This window comes from Rousettus aegyptiacus, unplaced genomic scaffold, assembly GCF_014176215.1.
Source record: "Rousettus aegyptiacus isolate mRouAeg1 unplaced genomic scaffold, mRouAeg1.p scaffold_m13_p_12, whole genome shotgun sequence".
Lineage (NCBI taxonomy): Eukaryota > Metazoa > Chordata > Mammalia > Chiroptera > Pteropodidae > Rousettus > Rousettus aegyptiacus.
The window spans coordinates 11,208,721-11,228,507 of record NW_023416287.1 but is presented as its reverse complement, the minus strand read 5'-3'; the positions used below and the strand labels follow the sequence as shown (position 1 = coordinate 11,228,507).

The following is a 19,787-nucleotide window of genomic DNA, read 5'->3' as shown; positions in this document are numbered from 1 at the left end:
CGGGGAGCTCACCGTGGCACCTGGAATCACAGGGCCGGGAGCAGACCTCTGAACTCTTGCCCAGACTGGGGAATATGTGGCAGAAGGGGGCACGGTGGGGTGTCTGGGGGCTGGCTAATCGCAGGCCAGATGGGCAGGCAGCTGCCGCTCCTCCCAACATGACCACAGGCAGGAGGCAGCCAATCTTGGAGAGATGGGCTTTGCATTCCGGGGCAGGAGCCCAGACCCGGGTGAGCCACGGCCATTCACTGCACCCCTCTATGGGCCTTCCTGATGGAAGTGACCTCCCTGAAGATGTGGACCAATTCGGTGTTGTAAGGGCCAAAATAAGGTTCAGCTTCTCATAAAAGAAAACCTTCCGAAAACAAATCAATGAACTAAAAAACAAAAGAGGAACATGGAAAGACAATAGAACCAAACACACTTCTAGCGTCCAAATAATAGAATACAGACTCCTGCAAAGATTGGTCATGAAAAAAGAGAAATGATGCAAACAAGTAAAATAAAATACAGGGTTAAAAAAAAGGAGAATGATATTGATGTAGCAAGGATTAAAGGGAATTTTAAAATTTGTGAATAGTTGTATGCTAATAAATTTGAAAGCTTGGGGGAAATAGATAAATTTCTAGAAAGTTATAAAGTGTCAATAGGTTGGCTGGTGAAGAAATAGAGAATTTAAATCGATCAGTCAGTATTACAGAAACCGAAATGGTAGTTAAGCCCTCTCGCCCCCCAAAATCAGACCAGGGGGTTCTTACAGGTGAGGCCTGCTGAATTTTTAAGAAAGAGTTAATCTGTATTTTATGCAAGTAGCTCACCAAAAAAAAGAAGCCAATCTAGCTTATTTTATGAGACAAATGTTATCTTGGTTGTAAAACCTGGATAAGACGATATAATAAAAGAAAATTATAAGCACCTTTTACTCATGAACGTAGGATAGAAAAACACTAACCAAAATATTAGCCAATTGAACCGAGTGATGTGTTAAAACACTGATAAATACCTCACCATCAGAAAGAGTTTATCTCGGAAATGCATCAGCATCAGGAAATCCACGAGTGTAATTTTCTGCATCCTTAGATCAAAGGGAAACAAACCCCAATGATTATGTCAATTGAAAAAGCTATTGCTCAGACCCTTAGGTATTTATGATTTAAAAAAAAATCCTCAATAAACTAGGAACATAAGAAAAGCTTCTTAATTTGGTTAAGATTTTAATATCAAAAACCTACAGAAAATGTTATTCTTGGTTGCAGACACTTTACATGCATGTCAGGATCAGGAACAAGCCAAGACGCCTGTTATCCAGCTATTGCTTAATGAATAACGCCAGAGAGACGGGCTAAAGCTATAAGGGAAGAAAATAAGAGGTGGGAGGATTGGCAGAGAAGAGGTAAGACTATCGCTGTTCATAGATGGTGTGATCATCCGCCTTGAATAACTACCAAATAAGGTGACAAAGCGTTCGAACAAATAAGAGAATTCAGCAAGGTTGCCAGATACACAAGCAACAACAAGAATCAATAAAATTTTTACACCAGCAATAACTTACGAGAAAAACTCAAAATAATGGTGGCTTAAACAAGAAAGTATACAAATAGAGAGAATAATATATATTAGATTATATTACTATATTACTATTCTCACAATATTCTTATATTGTTACATGTGTCGATACTATTCTTTTAATCGTGTGAATGAAATCTCTAGGTAGGGCATCCAGGGTGCACATGGCAGCTCCAGGAATCCAGGCTCCTTCTTTATTTCTCTTCTTCGTTCCTTTGCACATGAGGTCCGTCCTCAAGGTACCCTCGTGTTCCAATAGCTGTCACCCTTCACCATCGTGTTTGCCTTCCCGACTGGAGTCGGGAGGAAGTGGGAGTGGAGGAGCCGGGACAGAAGGGAAGTCCTTCCTGTTTTGAGCCTTCCCAGAATTAAACACGTCTGTTCATCTCTCATTGCTAGAAGCTGGTCACACGGCCACGCCTCGCTGCAGAGCTGACGGCATTGCTACTCCGAATAAAATCAGGGTTTGGTTACGAAGAAAGATGGGGAGAAAGGATATTAGCTTGGGCATCTATCAGGCTCTGTCACAGATGCCGATTTCCAAAAGAAGCTGGGGCCCAGAGGGATGCGGGAGCTTACACACAACCATGAACCAAATAAGTGGCAGAGGTGAGATTTTCATCTGATCGACTCTTGATCTTCCCACAGTATGGGCGTCCCCTCTCTCGATGGTACGTCTAGCTACGGGAGCACCAACATGGCTCACTCCCAGCTCTGCTGGGATTAGGGTCTGTTTTGGGCATCTTATTCACCCCACCGTGCCAGAAACTTGGCATGGCAAGGAACATCAAGGAAGAATGGGTGTAGGGAGCTGACGAACTGAATGGCTGAAACTGGCTTCATCTTCCAACTGTAGATATTTTTTCACGGCTTTTATATGCTGTGTTTTGATCTAGATGGGTTTCATGAGTTTCACTTTTCAGATGCATTTCCTAGAACTTACAGGGTTAGGCCTGACTCGGGTCTCATAGAACGTGTAGGCTACCACAAAACAAGAAAACAAGACAGAGAAACTAAGGTCCAGGGAAGCAAAAGTATGTATCCCAGATCCCAAGATACTTGTGACAAAGAGGATGTCATTATATCCCTCGTTCTGGTTTCTCTTCCTGGGTACATATAGAAAGATCACATTTCCCGGCCTCCTTTGAAGTTAAGTTGGGGTCATATGACTAGTTCAGGCCAATAAAATATGAACGGAAATGACAAGTATCACTTCTGGTCTGAGGCAGTGTGCCTTGTCTACCCCTCTTCTCCAAGGTGACCTTGAAAACCACTGGTACAGACTGGTGACTTGCAAACATGATTTGTACATACAAATCGCTTGAGGGTCTTATTAAAATGCAAATTCTGATTCTGGGGCAGGGCCTGAGATTCTTCATTCTAAAAAGCAACCGAGTGATGCAGACATTTGAGTTGGGAAGAGCCAGAGGGTACCATAGCGAGATGGAAAAGACCTGCGACTCCTTTGGACCTTTCGGGAACAAAAAGAAACTTGTGTTGGATTAAGCCACTGAGATTTGGGGGTTTATCTGTGACCTCAGCATAGCCTAATGTACCCCCCCATGAATACGCTGGAATAAAAAAATTGTCATCTAGCCAGTCGACCAATATTTATTGAGTTCCTACCATGAAATCACTGTGTGCCCTGAGTGCCTCGCTCTCACGGAGGCACTCGCTCTAGGTCTTGTGCAAGTGCAAGGTCAGCACCTGAGAGTGACAGCTCCTAACATTTTGCTCCCTAGGTGCCCCTTTTCCTGCACCCCAGCCCCAGGGCTGTACGTCTGTAGGTGAGACAGGATTTGAAGCTGGGACTTTTTGACTCACGAGCCCGAGTTTGTTTCCGGTAACACAGAGCAGCTGTGCTCCTTCTGGGGTCTTATTTGGGGGGGCTGTAGCAGTGGCCAAAAGACTTATGAGGTCCCTGCATTGTCGCATCCCCCTTGGCAGTTCGGGGGCCGGAATCCCATGTAAGTAGCCAGCAAAGTGGCAGTTCCTGCTGCTGCACTTCAACACGTGTGTAGAAGATTCATCACTCACACTTTCATCACCAAACGCCCTTGATGCCAGAACTGGTGCTTCCTGAGCTGGCCGGGCCCCAGGGCTTCCCACTATCCACAGGCTCCCATCCTCGGTGACTAGAGAGAACAAGGCCAAGTTCACGCTCTGACTCAGAGGGGCCCCTCCAGGCGGGTGACAACACTTCCACTCATCTCCTGTCACCTCTCTGGGCAGCGCGGGACAGGGCCTCCTGCATTGTCCTTCGAACACACAGCCCGCGTCACCGCATCGCTGCCAGGGAGGTCTCCTCCTGGTACTGGTGTTTCTCGGATCAGCCTCCCTCCTCCTCCTCCTCCTCACACCTCCCCTCTCTCCCGTCTTCCTTCCTGTCTCAGAGAAAGATGTGGTTCAAAACTGTCCCTCCCAGGAAAAACTAATCCATATGATAGAAGTCAGGAGAGTGAGTACCTGGGCAGCAGAGGGTAGAGCCTTAGAAGGGGCATGAGGAATTTTCTGGAAACGTATCTTGGTCTGGATGGTGGTTACATGGGTGTGTACATATATGAAGAGCAGTCGAGATGTACACTTCACACTAGTGCACTTTAAGCACTTCTCTGTATATACGTGACCCCTCGATTTAAAAATACAATGTCACAGAGAGCTCTAGAAGCAGTGGCAAAATAAATGACAACGACGAAAACCACAACATGGGTTTTGGAGTCATACAGGCCTGCACTGAAAAATCCAGCTGTTTTCTAGCTGTGTGACCTTAGGCAAGTAACGTAACCTCTCTGAACTTTACCTTTCTTATGGCGGTGTGGATTAGAAACACTGTGAGGTGTTAGTAACACACTTTTTATAAAAAGTAATTGGCATAGAGCTGGCTCTCACTAGGTGCTCAATATATTGTCACTTTCATCATTATTAAAACCAGTGGCCCTCCAAGGATAGGGGAGAGCGGTCTTCCCTGAGCACGGGCAGTAAGAGGCACACTGTCCACAGAGAATTTAAAGACAAAATGAAATTGAGGCGAAGCCGGTCTGCTTTCTGTTATCACCACACACTGGCAGATACGAATATCAGTCATAAAGCTTTCTGTCCTGAAAAAAAAATTTTTTTGGAGGGGGTGTGTAAGTTCTAAATGATTGATTGATGTGGTAACTGTTGAATTTTATTAATATATAAAATCAACATATACTGTTTAAGCTTTGAGCTAGCACATTTCAACTTCTTACCCTTTAATAAACATATTCTACATGGAAGTTAACTTGGAGAATTTCTAGGGACTCCGTTGCCCCTCAGAGCACATAAACTCGGGAACACACGTTTGTCGAGAAAGTTCCTCACAGTTAGGAACGCTTCACCCTTGCTTCAGGTTTCTGTCATTCTACGTGACTACTTGGAATTCTGACCTGTGCTTAAAATTTGAAACAGTGGGAAAAGTGTGAACCGTGAAGGATAATGATTGTGTTCGCCGAGTGCGAATTTTAATACATGCATGAAATGTATTTGTTTCATCTCGTTTATTGCTGATAATAATTTTGTTGTATGAGAGAAGGTGGGAGGGGGATGTTTGAAAATAATCTACTCTGGGTATAAAATACCCTGGGCTCGCTTCTGACTTAAAATGTAAGCATTTACTAATCAGTCGGTCACTGCATCTCTCCATCCCTCCAAGCGTGTGGACACCCCATCGCACCGCCGGCCGCTCCCCCCGACCATAATGATCGAACCCCGCATTTTCATTTCCGACTTCCATCCCCATCCCCTCCTTCCCCTGAGACTGCAACCAGGAGGGTGTCTCCCCGCTGCTGAAAAATCCCTCCGTCGGATTCCTACACCGAGCCACTCTTCTCTCCCACCGGCCACCCATTCTGGAACCTTCTGCTGTCCAGCTCCCTCACTTTGAGGTTTGGAGGTACTGGTGGATTATGGGGGGCCAAAGCCTTTCCCAGACACCCCTGGACATCACCTCTATTACCTTTGCCAAAGTCTACAGTCACAGCTCATGTCTTTACATCCTCCGCCCCCACAGTGCCTGGGACATTGTAGATGTCCCCACAATCCCGATGGTATGAATTTGGGTGTCTTACTTCCCACTCCCCTCCGCACGGTCAGCTGCGGCTCCAGTCGCACCAAGCACCTGCGGCTCCTGGAATGGGCAGGGCTACCGTGCCCTCTCCCGCATCGAGGCGTTCGTACGTGCTGTTCCCTCCGCCTGGATCAGTCTGTCCTCGCTAACCTCTTCTTTCCTTGGCTCTCTGTAAAAGCACCTTCTTCAGAAAGCTGCCCCTCACCCTCCATCTTAACAAGGACCCCTCCTCAGCGTGCCCAGAAATTCCACCTGTTTGTCCCCTAGTCTGGGCTTTGTCCAAAGTTGTATTGTGCATCTAGTCCCCACAGAGGGGGCCTCGGAAGTGGCTGATTGATGTGAAATGGACTTGGTTTTTCCAGATTATCCAGCAGTGCCCGGCAGGCACCAGCACGCAGTAGGTCCAGCCTGCGTGGGCCCTCTCGCCACGGCCGCTTGCCAGAGCCCGGAAAGCAGGCCTTGGGGAGGCCCCTTGCTGCCAAAAGCAAACAGGCCGCCAGGGAAGTTTTGCTCTGGGTCACACCCACCTCTGGGTGGCTGCCAATTCTCCTGCCAGAAACCGCAAGCCCTACAAAGCTGCCCAGAGACCAGGCCACGGGGCTTGGTGAAGGGGTGTCTGCCCAGTACTTCCTGGATCCACAGCCCCTGGGGTCGGGCCGGGGGTCTGGGCAGAGCTGCAGCAGCTACAGCAATGGTAAGGCCCTTTTGGGCTGGGAGGAGCTAGAGGCCTCTGCCAGCCTGTCACAGTCTCTTGGCATTGACACTGGCTCTGGCTTTCACACACACACACACACACACACACGCAGGCACCCTCTCGGTGGCCTCCAGGGTCTCACCTTCAGGTAAATGGGCTCATCAGTGGGAGGGTGAAGATGGAGAGAGGAAAAAGGAATGCAAAGGCCAGCGTGTGTGTGTGTGTGTGTGTGTGTGTGTGTGTGCATGCGTGTGTGTGTGCGTGCGTGTGCGTGTGCGTGTGTGTGTGTGTGCCTGGGAGTGACCTCACAGCTGCCGGAACATAAAGGCTTCCAGGTCTTGCCTCCCAGGCTCAAAGCTAGCTCCGTGGGGGATACGGTGACATGAGAGGCACACCACAGACTCACCTTCTGGCCTTCTCCCTCCTCTACCTCCTCTCAAAGGTAAGGGGGCCCTGGGCTTCCGTGGTGCGGGGGGAGGTATGAAATCACTGCCAAGGACCCTGGAAGGATCGCTGCAGGGCCCCCGTGTTGGGCGCAGCTGGGTTCTCTCCCTGGTGCCCAGGCAGCTGCCTCTGGCCAGCTCTGCTGTGTGCCCAAGGGAAGCCCCTTCTCCTGCCTGAGCTTCAGCTGCTGCTGCCTCAGGTGAATGGGCACAGCATTCAGGACGGCTTCGTGAAGATCATTAATGATAATTCACCCAAAGGGCTTAGCACAGGACCTGGCACGTGACGAAACTTCAAAAGAGGACTTTTGTGATCCTAACCAATCCCCGCAACCCCCTGCAAAGCTCTTCTGTAAATGAGGCTGAAGACACACGACCTGCTTTGCCTGATGATGAGCCAATATTTGAATGGATGTTGATGTCTAAGTGATTAGGAAGTTCACAGAGCGAGATCACCGATGCTTCTGGGTTCTCAGGCAGTGAGTGACCTGCCGACCCTACCGGAGGGAACAGGGAGACACCTCCGGGGAATACTGGCCTTCTCTATGGAATATTTTTCAAGGGCTTTTGGAATGTCTACTTTGCCTAACATGTCCAACGACCCTATTAGAAATTACCATCCTCCATTTTCAGTCAAACAAGGCTCAGAGCGGGTAAGCAACTTGCCCAAAGGCACACAGCAAAGGAACATCAGGATAATAGAGGAGGTAGAGCCCAGGCTAAGCCTGGGTGTGTGGGGGAGGAGTGGGGATGGGGACTTCAGCCTCTCCATCCCCAGCTTGGGCCATGGCCACAGTTGCTGGGCCCTGTCATCCCCTCAGCAAACGCTGAGTTCCTGGTGCCATAGGGACTGGCCACACCCCAAGCCACGATCTCACTGCATTTTCGGGCTTCTTTGAGGAGCGCAGACAGGAGCCTCTCTCTCCTGGTCCTGAGCAGTGTGCAGAAAAGGCTGAGAGCCCTGCTGGCATCCCAATCCTGCTGTTTGTCTTCCCAAAGCAGATGGGCAGGATGTGATGCCCAGATGGGTGGCTGGGGTAGTTGGAGCAGGGGACTTGGGGTTTGGGGCTCAGGATTAAAAACTAAAATGGAGCTGTGCCCTATTCGCTGTATACCTGTCTATTCTTCCTGGGTCACAGGGAGCCAGGGACTTGCACAGAACACAGGGACTTGTTCATTACCAACATGGGAAGCCACCATAGTCCTCAGGGAATTCTAAGTCCTTCAGGCAGGTGGCTCCCTGAGCTCAGGGCTGTGGAAAGAGGCCAGTGGCAGAGACCTGGAAACATGACTAAAGAGCTGGCCATGACCTCACTTAATCCCTGTCTCCACTCTAAGATGGGTGGTCTCTACCCCATTTCACTAAGCAGGAAACCGCTGCCTCCCCATGGAGAAGTCAAGCAAAATGTTCAAAATCACAAAGCAAGTCAGGGGTAGAACTTAGATTTCAACTCTTGCCCAGAAGGTTCCATGTCCAGGGTTCTTACCGCAGGGCCTTGCCCCCTGGTGACCACGGCGGGGTCTGGGGAAACCGAGCGTGCGATGGGGCAACTCGAACAGAGGGACGGGGCGGTGGGGATGGGTGTGGAGATCGGCGGAGACCCGAGAGGGCACGTCTCCCCTCGGCTATGCCAAACGCCCTCCCCGATGTGTCATTATTCCTTTGGAACAAATGGGTGAATTGAGGCAGAGGCTAAGCCGGCATCCTAGTCCCCAGAGAACAGGAGGTGGGGGCGTGGCAATCGAGAGCCTGGAGCCCAGATTCCGATCCTGGCTCTACCTCTTACTGGAGATGTCGCCACATTGCTTTGGGTCTCAGTTTCCTCGTCTTTCAAATGGGCATCGTGATAGCACCTGGCTCCAGAGGGTTAAATTAGACAACACATTATGGGCTCCTGGTAAATATTAGTCACAATCATCGATACTATTAGAATCCTCTCCTGGGAATCATAGCCTGGGGATCAGGACCTGGGCCGGTAGAGAGAGCTCAAAGTGGGAACCCAGCTGCCAAGCAAAAGGCCTATGTCCTAGTCCCTCCCCCCCCCCCCAAATTGGACCACCAGTTTGGGTGCAGGCCCCCTGGTGGCAAGGGTTGGAACTGCAGTTCACGGGACTGTGGCCTTGGGGTGGAGGTGGTCCTAGGGATGGGACAAGGTGTGGACTAGGGCGAATGAGTCATTGCCTGCTTTGGGGCCACACAAGAGCTATGAAGTCATTGATTTCATCTTCTCAAACTGCAAGGGTTCCACCCTCTAGATCAAACCCTCTGGTCCCCCAAGGGTCCTACTGTAAACCGAAGGTTGGTTTCCCACAGACAGGGCGGCTGGGAACACCTTGAACTATGACCTTCAGTCGGACACACAGGGAGCCCAAGGCATCTAGCTTCTGGTTTGGTCGGTTCTCTGTCCTGAGAGTGGAGGAACAGTCAGGACACTTGAGTTGATACCTTGCCCCTTGACCCTGCCCCTGAGGGGTGGGCTCTTGGCTCAGAACTTCCCCCATTATAAGTCAAATCCCTCCCGCCCCCAGACCCTGGGTCCTCAATGGGAAAACAGGCACCCAGCCCTGCATCCAACACACGGTGACTTCAGGCAAGTCCCTTCCCCTCTCTGGAGTTCAGTTTCCCCATCTGCGCATGGCAGGGGGCAGGCAGTGGGGGGAGGGGCGGTTGGACTGGAGCAGAGGTGTCAAAGACCCGGCTGCACGACAGAAGTCCCTGGACAGCCTGTTAAACATTCAGATTCCAGGGCCCCGCCTCTGGAAGTTCTGATTTGGTAAGTCCCAGAGGAGGTCTAAGGGTTGGTATTTTACCCATTTTCCTGGCTGATTCGATACACATCCAGAAACATATTCTGGATTGTTCCAAAGAGGAAAACATCCATGACACTGGTTTATTCAGCCGTCAGTCTACCTGCTGGAAAATGGAGCATGTCCTGTGGTTTTAATCCTCCATTCTGCCTTTCCGTAAGCTCCTACAGCCCTTCGTATAATTCACAACGATGACCATCATAACTAAATGCACAGAACACCTACTGCAGGCCAGGCCTGTGCTGTTTGACACGCATCATTTCACGTACTCCCCAGAACGATCCTGAGTTAGATACTACTATTGCTCCCCTTTTTTACATAGGAGGCAATTAAGGCTGAGAGCTTAAGTAACTTGCCCAAGGTTACTCAGCTAATAAGAGCCAGAGTTAAGACTGGATGGAACTCTCGCCCAGAGTCTGTGCTGATGACCCTAATGCCATGCTGCCTCTTAGGGAGTGTCAAGGGACCCCAAGGGTTCAATGCGGGTTTACTCTGGCACCAAGGAGTGGACCCCACACTGCCCAGCCCCGCAGAGAAGTGGCTAACTGGGAGGGTCTCGCTGCCCACCTGAACAACCACGGCTGAGCGAGGTCTCTGTTTCTGCAGGTGTATGCCCAGCTGTGCCCAACACCGTGTGCCTGCCCCTGGCCACCACCCCGATGCCCACTGGGGGTGCCCCTGGTGCTGGATGGCTGCAACTGCTGCCGGGTATGTGCACGGAGGCTCGGGGAGCCCTGCGACCATCTCCACGTCTGTGACCCCAGCCAGGGCCTGGTCTGCCAGCTCGGGGCGGGCCCTGGAGGCCGGGGGGCCGTGTGCCTCTGTAAGCAGGTTTGCGGGACTGATGGAGGGTGTGGTTGGGGCGGGGTGAGGAGTCAAGGCCATGGTGTCCTGGATCAAAGAGAATCTCTTATCAGTCTACCTCCTTTCACCCTCACTCTACATACATCATCCATTCTAGCCAAACCTGGTGACCTGAGGTTCCCCAGGCCCACCCCCTACTTGACCCCGCTTGTCTCTGCTCAGACCATGCCCACCACCATTTCTACCTGTCCAAATCATAGCCAACTTGTAAAACCGAGCTCCAACCCCTCCTCCCCCAAGAAGCCCTCCCAGATTCTTCTAATCAGAAGTCATCATCCCGTCCTCAGGACCCTCGCAACACTTTCGGGAAAATAAAAGTGCAACCCCTTATTCAGGGCATAATACGTATCAGGCACATGCTAAGCACTTACCACATAAGTCACATAATCCTCATAATCATCATATGAGGTAAGTATTTTCAGATCCATTTTATAGATGAGGAAACTGAGACTCATAGATATTAACTGACATGCTTAATGCAGCTTGGGAGCTGGTCCAACAGGCTTGCAAGCAACATTCTGTCTGTTTTCCTACTGGATTGGGAGCCCTTGGACCACAGCTTGAATTCTGAGTTTGTGTTTACTAGTGACCCTGAGCATCTTTACATCCTTCATCACTCTTCTAGGCCTTGGTGTCCCTGATGCTTTACATCAGGGGTTCTCAGCTTTGCTCTAAAGTCATTCAGGACCAGATAATTCTTGTCGTGGGAGCTGTCCTGCCTTTGGTAGGACATTTAGCAGTGTCTCTGGTCTCTACCATGAGATGCCAGTAGCACCGTCACCTCCAAGTTATGACAACCTGTCTTCAGACATTGACGAATGTCCCTTGGGGAGCAAAGTCATCCCCAGTTGAGAACCACTGCCTTCAGAGAAATAGAAGTGAGGAACTCTTTCTTTCTTCCTTCCTTCCTTCCTTCCTTCCTTCCTTCCTTCCTTCCTTCCTTCCTTCCTTCCAATAAGCCTTGCAGAGCAATCAACCTCTTTCACCTATGTGCATGTCACACTTTTATAAATGTAAGAACAAGAGAGGTCCATGAATCATTGACAATGAGTCCATCTATTGGAAAAACCTTGTTAAAAAGCAAAACAACAAAACTTATTGACCAAAAGTTATCAGTAAATCCTTCTTAAATGCTTTATTTGATCAGAGGGCTATAATAATGAGAAAGGAGCAATTTGTTATATAAACTCACAGATGATTGCTAATAAAAATGTGTCTAAAGAAAAAAATGAGACGAGTAACACTTAGCTTACAAGGCTGATACTTAGATTAGCCATGACACATATAAAGCACTTAGCAGAGTTTATTTATTGATATTGCATAGCACTTTGCTAAGGGTTTCACAAAATATCACCTCACTTAATTTCACAACAACCATATGAGGAGGGAGTAATGCTATTCTTATTTTATAAATGAAACAAAAGGCACAGAGAGGTTAAACAACTTGCCCAAAGTCACACAGCTCGTAAGTGACTGAGCTTGTATCTGAACTCAGGAAGCGGGCTCCACAATCTTAGTTTCCATCACTCTACTGCCTGACATTCAGTGTGCTTAGTGCCTAGCGGCTGTTACTATCAGCAGCTTTTATTAAGGGGCTTTTTGTATTCCATCTTCATTCAGACTTTGAACACCTGGAGGCCAAGGACCTATTTGATCCTTACTCCTTCCTGCAACTCCCCACATGGTGGGTGCCCATGAATGTTTAATGATTTGAACCAAATTCAGAGGTTGGGAGCTGGCGAACCCCACAGGTGGGCCAGAGCTATCTAAGACCTTGAGGCAGAACCCCAAGCTCCAGATCTCCCACACCCCAAATGTGCAGTATCCCCAGCTTGGTGGAGGCAGGCTCCAATCTTCCCGTGGCTCAGGTTCGACTTGAATCCTTCTCGGACTCTCTTTGCAGTCCTTCTCGGAGTCTCTTTTCACATCCCACATACTATTCACCAGCAAAATCATCACGATATTTCCAGAACCTGACACTTCTCAGTTCCCCCATGGTTCCCACCCTGACCTGAGCCCCATCATCGCTCTCTGGGTTTGGTGGTAGCTCCGTGAGTCTTCCCAGCTCCTGCCCTTGCCCCTCTAGTCTAGTCTCAAACATGGCAGCTCAAAGGCCTCCTTTAATATGTTGAGTCAGATCACACCTCTCTTCTGCCTAAAATCCTCCAACGGCTTCTCATCTCATCTGAGCAAAAGCCCCAGAGGCTCCTGATCCTGTTTCCTCTCTGACCTCATCTAACTCCCTCTCTCCCCCACTGTTCTCTGCTCCAGCCACACTGGCTTCCTTGCTGCTCCTTAAATACCCAGCACGTTCCTACCTCAGGGGCCTGTGGGCTGGTTGTTCCCTCCGCTGGCATCCTTCCCCAGAGAGCTGCGTGGCACCGTTCCCCCGCCTCCTTCACATCTATGCTCAGATATCACCCTCTCAGTGAGGCCTTCTCTGATCACCACATTTAAAACCAACGCCCCACCCTCAACCCCGCCATTTTGTATTTTTCTAGCACTAATCACCATCTGATATCATAAACTCTACATACTTATTTATTGTGTTTATTTCCACTAGAGAAAAAACTCCAAAACCTGTTTTAGTCATTGCTGTATCGCGAGTGGCTAGAACAGTACCTGGCACATAGTAGTCACTCAATAAATAATTGTTGAATGAATGAATAACATTAGTCCTAGTGGGGCTAGCAGTAACGGCACCGTAAATTGAGCATGTACCGTGAGCAAGTCCTTTATACATGTGATTTCGTTTTAGCCTTAGTAATGAGGTAGGTCCTATTATCACCCCCATTTTTGCAGGTGAGGGACCTGGGGCTCGGGGAAGTTAGTTACACAGTGTGCAAGCAGCTGAAGGCAAAACAGAAAACAAAACACAAAACAACAAACCCCATCGTTCCTTCTCCTGCAAGCGACTCTCAGAGGGGAAGGACACAGAAATCTCCAGATAACAAAGCTGTGCTCTGAGGTTATCTTGGGGACGGTGCAGTACAGGGGGGCATTGTAGAGGGCCTGGAAGGATCAGTGGGGCTTTTGGCAGCTGTTTGTGTAAATGGATGGGTGGGGAGGAGGGAATCCAAGAGGAAGTCTGGGGGTGGCTCGTGCTGTTTGGGGTCATCCCTCCCACCCCCACCCCCACCCCCACCCTAGCCAGCCCTGAGCTGGAGGACCCAGGAAAGGTGCCAGGAAATCTTGCTAAAATTATCGCCCCCTCCAGCTGACTTTCCTAAACAATCCCTCTGTTTACCAGGTCATCCCAGCGACCGGGAGGCCCGGGGTTGTGGCTCTGAGAGTCTGGCTGGGAGACCCACGCTTGATCAGACTACGGGGGTAGGGATTCAGGCGTAATTGCCCCCTGCAGTTTCTAGGAAACCAGTGGCCACACGGTCCAGGCCAAAAAGTCAGGATTTGAAGCCAAAGGGCTGTGGCCTGGAAGGAGCGAGGGGAGACAGCGGACACTGGTCCTGTCCTCCCCAGAGGAAGCAACATCGCCCACCCCCACTGGCTGAGCATCTGCTATGTTCTGGGCTTGGGGTAAAACACGTTTAGTTCATCGAATCCTCCAACAGCCCTGTGAGCAGGGTACCGCGGCTCAGAGAGGCGAAGTGACTTGCCCCAGGTCCCACAGCTCTCAAGTGTGGAACTGAGGCTTGAGCCCAAGTCTATGTGGTTCCAAAATTCCTGCGAGTATATGGACCTGTTTGAGGTTTTTCTGGGAAAACTTGCTTGCCAGCGAGTCCTCTCCCCCAGACCCAGTTGAACTGCTTGCCACTCATATCTCCAGGGAGCCCTTTTTTGTTGGCTCCTTTCTTTGCACTTCCTGAGCAGCTCACGTGCCCCTCTCCAGGGCTCTTCACTGCCTTGGAGGTGAGACTTTCACATCTGTCTCTCTCCACTGGCCCCTGAGTCCCTCCAGAAAAGGACCATGTCTCAGAGCACAGTGCTCGCTTGCGGGAAGGCCACAATATATATATATATATATCTGCAATTATAAAGAGTCAGAACATTTTCCCAGTGTCCTTTATGTGCTGGGCCTGGTACCAGGCATTCATTCGTAGGACATGGATGTGCTAAGCTATGAGCCAGCACCGGAAATGCCAGGATGAACACTCTCAGCCCCAGCCCTCAAAAGAGTTCCTGTCTAGTGGAGGAAGTGGTAATAATACCCATATCTCGAAGTCTTCAAAGAGTGTTTCCTGAGCACCTACTGTGTGCCTAGCACTGTGCTACATACCGCGTACATATTATCTCATGCAGCTGAAGGTAGAGGTGACCTGCACCATCGCTGCTGTTAAGGCAATTCAAAGAAGTTAAGAAGTTTGCCTAACGTCACACAGCCAGCAAGCCCTGACGGACAGTGATGACCACAACACAGCAGACGGACCATGAAAGGTCACTGCACGAAATCTCAGTGTGTGCATCATAGTCACCCATTATTAATCTATAATAATTATACTGACAACAATAACAGAGCAGCCAGGATCTACCGACGGTCTCCTTTATGCTGCATTCGTTACGCATATCTTTTCGTTTTAGTCTATACCACACCCCTGTGTGAAATAAGTACCATTAAAACCCATTTTGTAGGTGAGGAAACAAGCAAGAAGTGGTGAAATGACTCGGCCAAGGTCCGTCACTAATAAAGGGGCTCAAACCAGGCCCATCTTCCCGGAAACCCTATGCTAGGATGCATCGCGCTGTCTTCCCGCAGGCACCAGGCAGGCCGGCCATGGGAGCGGGTGGGATGAGCGGCTGGAGCCCCCGGGGAGTGCTCAGATGCTGTAGGGGTACAGTCTCCCCAGCGGGATCTGGGCCAGCTCTGCTGAGAGAGCCATGTGAGGGATGTGACCGGCACAGCCCTGCTCAGGGAAAAGTTGGGGATCACCGATGGGGGTCCTGTTTCTCCTCCACAGGGGACGGGGATGATGGGAGCTGTGAGGTGAACGGGCGCCGGTACCGTGATGGCGAGATCTTCCAGCCCCACTGCAGGGTTCGCTGCCGCTGTGAGGACGGCGGCTTCACCTGTGTGCCACTGTGCAGCGAGGACGTCCGGCTGCCCAGCTGGGACTGTCCCCACCCCAGGAGGGTCGAGGTCCCCGGCAAGTGCTGCCCTGAGTGGGTGTGCGACCGAGCAGAGGGGCTGGGGGTTCAGCCTCTTCCAGCCCAAGGTGAGTGTTAGGGCGGGGCGGGGCTGGGGGCGGAGTCTGAGGTGCCGGAACATCTGGACACATCAAAGCAAAGGTTTTCCTGATAGAAGCTGGGAGGAGGCGGTGGCTGGAGAGACTCGTAGGAAAGTGGAGCGGAGAGTCGCAAGACCTCTCTAACACTGGGAAAACGAGAAGCAGCGGTGTAAGCATATCATTTAAAATTATGAGTAATCGAAAGTAAAAATCGGAGGCGGAATGGGGAAGGGAAGGGAGGGTCAGGATACTTGAACCAAAATCCCCGCATCTCATAGCAGAGGTGTACGATTATAATTTATACCATTATTATACTTCTAATATATCGATACATATGAATAATAGATTTGTATAACATAGTTTAAATGTCATATTATTAATAGATCACTATTTGGGCTTATCAAAGGACAAACACCAAACCGAAGGTGTCGCGGTGGTTGTTTCTGGGACATGAGCCTAGGGCTGGGCAGAGGCGCAAGAAAGGCAGCCACCGCCTGCTGTAAATTCTTGAGAGATTTTGTTTTCGTTATTGTGCCAGGGGTTTTAAAATTATTATTATTTGAACGTGATTTTTTTTAAAGGCTACTGAAAAGGGGGGCATCGATTCCGTAGACGACAGGCCACAGGAGAGGCAGTAGGGCATGGCGCTATAAGCCCCGTTCTACCACTTTCTAGCTGTGTGACTCTGAGGAAGTTGCTTAACTTCTCTGTGTCTTGGTTTCTCCAACTGTAAAATGAGAATCAGGGCATCCACCTCATAGAGTTGTTGTGAGGATGGCTGAGTAAATGCAAGTAGAGCAGTTACGACCGTGCCCAGCACACAGCACTCCATTGGTGGTAGCTGTTATCACGCCTACGACGGGATATGAAACACCCGTTTAAATCCAGAGGAGGATGCCAGTGAGTTCGCCTTACGTATAAAAGCAGGACGGGACACCGTATATGCAATTTGATCTCCATTAAGTGTGTGCATGTGTGTGTCTGCAAGTATACGTACATGTATGCATCATACATGCTGCACACACGTATGTATAACAGGTTTTCTGAGCCTCGGCACTAATGACAATAATTCTTTGTTGGGGGTGGGGCAGAGCTGTCCTGTTCAGAGTGGGATGTTTACGAGCATCCCTGACCTCTACTCACTGGATCCCGGGAGCAACCTCTCCCAATTTTGACAAACAAAAGTGTCTTCAGATATTACCAAGTGACTCCTAGAGGACAAAATTGTCCCTGAGAGAACCACTAGTATAAAGGACCAGAAGGAAGGACACCAAAATATTAACAGAGAAGAATAAGACTTGAGGAGGAGGAAAAGCTAGACCCCGGTAAACCCGCCATCCTGTTCCAGGCATGGCCTTGGCATCACTAGCATCCTTGTGGCCAGGAAGCTGCACTGCTCCACACAACCCCCTTCCTGTAAGATGCTGAGAAAGATACAGAAATGAGAAATCCATTGATCACTAGGGGACTGTCATGGTCACCACCATTACAGTTGCCTAATAGCCGTCACTTATGAGAGGCTTACATGTACCAGGCACCGTGCTAAGTACTTCGCCTCCATTATTTTATTCAATCCAAACAGTCAACTATTAGGAAATCTACACAGGAAGAAGCTGAGGTCAGAGAGGTTAAGCAGCATGACCAAGATTGCGCCACGAGTCAGTGCATCGATTTGGTGGCCAAGCCCTGACCTTGTGATGCTGACCCCTCTTTCTTCTTCCCAGGACCCCAGGTTTCTGGCCTTGTTGCTCCCCCGGCCCCTGGGCTATCCTGTCCAGAATGGAGCACAGCCTGGGGGCCCTGCTCAACCACCTGTGGGCTGGGCGTGACCACTCGCGTGTCCAACCAGAACCATTTCTGCCGCCTGGAGACCCAGCGCCGCCTGTGCCTGCTTGGGCCCTGTCCACCTGCCTGGGGCTGAAGCCCACTGAACAGTGCCTTTGATTGCTGACCCTGGGATGGAGGCTCGGTGGCCACCCACCTGAGCTACAGGCAACAATCCAGCTCAGGTCCCCCTTCTGGGCCCTGGAGGACAAGAATGTTCACAGGCTGCCTGGTGCATTTGGACCCAGAGATACAGTGGAGAGGGATGCGTGTCCTAGTACCCTGACCTCTACCTCCTTGCCTGAGAGGCTGGCCAGGTTTCTAGAATCTTCTGGTCCATTCCCAGTGTCCGCATGGGCTAGTTTTATGGAAATGGGGCAAGCTTCCCTCCTTAACCATTAGGCTCAGGCAGGTGCTGAGCTGGACTATTTTTCTGGGGGTATGGTGAAGAGGGGCACAAATCTTCCAAATCTCCTACATCCTTTCCTGGGGTGAAAAAAGAACATCCCTAAATATATGCCTCTGCATGAACTTGTGTGTCAGGCTTGTACCGTCTGAGAATGCCCTCCCCATCCTGGACAGGATTCAGGAGCTGAATGCTTCGTGAAAATCACAAGATAAAATCACGCTGTCCTGAAGAACGTCAGAAACAGGCCTTGGAGTGATCTGTTAAATCCAACTTGTATTACTAAGAATTAACTTTTCTCGAGCATCTGCCATGTGGCAGGCACTGAGCTAGACACTTTATGTAGATCAGTGCTTTGCAATATTTTTGACTTGAGACAAGCAGGGGAGAATGTCCTCTGGGAACTGGGAAACGCGGCCTGAAATAAACCAACCCGAGTGTGAGATTCTGTTTGAAGTCTCATGTTTTATTGTTTTTTTTTTTTTAAAAAAAAACCTGCCTGTAAATTTTATATCCTCCTCTGTGATCTATTTGTGTGTGTGTTTAAAAACAAAAACTGTTTTCGTCAGGATCTAACCAGGAAATTAGAAAACACACAGTTAAACACACAAGTCAAGTGCGTGGTTTAATGAGCCTTTACAATGTACACACCTGTGTAACCAACACTTCAGTCAAAGTCTAAAACTTTTCCATCATCTCAGAAAGTTTCCTCTGGGCCCTGAAAGCATCTGTTGTCTTGATTCCTAGCACCATAGATTAGTGCTGCCTGTTCTTGAACTTCACATAAATAGAATCACACAGTAGGTACTCTTTAACAAATGCTTTCTTCAGCACAATACCAGCCCTCAGGGTAGAGAGGGGGGGGGGCAGAGCCAGAAACTGGAACCAGCCAGTGGAAGACAGAGCCACAGCAGGGCTGTCTGCTGGGAGCTGGCACCCCTACGGAGATTCAGCCATGTTGACTTTACAGAAAGCAGAATGGAGATGGGGAGACAGGCCCTGGCTTCTGCTCGCTCCTGTGCCCCTCTCCACCCTGTTTCCAGCAGGGCCTTCCCTTGGTCAGACCTACTGGGAATGTGGAAGGGGAGTGAGCCCAAGAATGCAGCGCCCAGAGCAGAGCAGGGGGAGGGCAGGGCGGGCCTGAGAGTAAGGGCGATTCCAGCCTACGGGGTTGTAAATGAGCCACCCGCTCAGGTACCGCTTCCTCCAGGAACCCCAGATTGAGAACCACAGGCAGAGTTTGCAACTTTCGATCTTCACAAAACATAACCAACTCTAGTTCACGGATGAGGAAACAGTATGGAAAAGTGATCTGTCTAACAGCCGTTCTGTAGCTGGGATGGGAATTTATTCCAAGCCGAGTCTGACCCTAAAGACTGGGTTTATGGCCTCCCACAGGCTGAGGGTTTCGGTGGGCCTGGCTCTGAGCACATAAACTCTGAATGAATAACCAGGAAAAAATTCTGATAATATCCCCAGAAACGGCGAGAGCGAGGATGAGAACAACACACCGGCATTGAACGATTCCTACAGGTGGGGCCCTCTCTGCCCTAAGAGAAAGTGCTACTCATCTTCCCATTTCAGAGATGGGTAAACTGAGGATCAGAGCGATTGATGAGTTGCCCTAGGGTTGTGGTGCTGGACTCTGTGCCAGGTTGACTGCAGGCCCGTGACCTCACTACTGGGCGGCCATGAGCAGACCTGTGAAGAATGGGCTTGGCCAACCTGCCAGGTCCTGGCTCTGCCGTTTCCTTGTGGGAGCCAAAGCAGGGTATTTAACATCTTTGAGCCTCAGTTTCCTCTTCTCTAACACGGGGATAATGGCAGTTCTCAACACGGAGGGTTGCTGAGAGTATTATGTGATCTAAATACAAACTTCAGCTATGATTATCTTGACTTGACCTCTTGGTGC

The 19,787-nt window shown here is 49.9% G+C and overlaps 1 protein-coding gene across 6 annotated transcripts; it reads left to right on the top strand.

Moving 5' to 3' along the window:
* The first annotated feature begins 6,235 nt into the window (after window positions 1-6,235).
* CCN5 (cellular communication network factor 5) lies at window positions 6,236-18,356 on the top strand. Of its 6 annotated transcripts, none has more exons than XM_036229363.1 (5): window positions 6,236-6,350; window positions 6,700-6,792; window positions 10,208-10,424; window positions 15,379-15,633; window positions 17,370-18,356. In XM_036229363.1, exons 2-5 carry the CDS (start codon window positions 6,733-6,735, stop codon window positions 17,564-17,566), a joined length of 729 nt encoding a protein of 242 aa, XP_036085256.1. In that variant the 5' UTR covers window positions 6,236-6,350; window positions 6,700-6,732; the 3' UTR covers window positions 17,567-18,356. The 6 variants fall into 6 exon arrangements, with proteins under 6 accessions (XP_036085256.1, XP_016007899.2, XP_016007897.2 ...); XM_016152413.2 differs by having other exon boundaries at window positions 6,240-6,350; window positions 6,686-6,792; XM_016152411.2 differs by having other exon boundaries at window positions 6,245-6,350; window positions 6,678-6,792.
* Window positions 18,357-19,787: the final 1,431 nt, after the last annotated feature.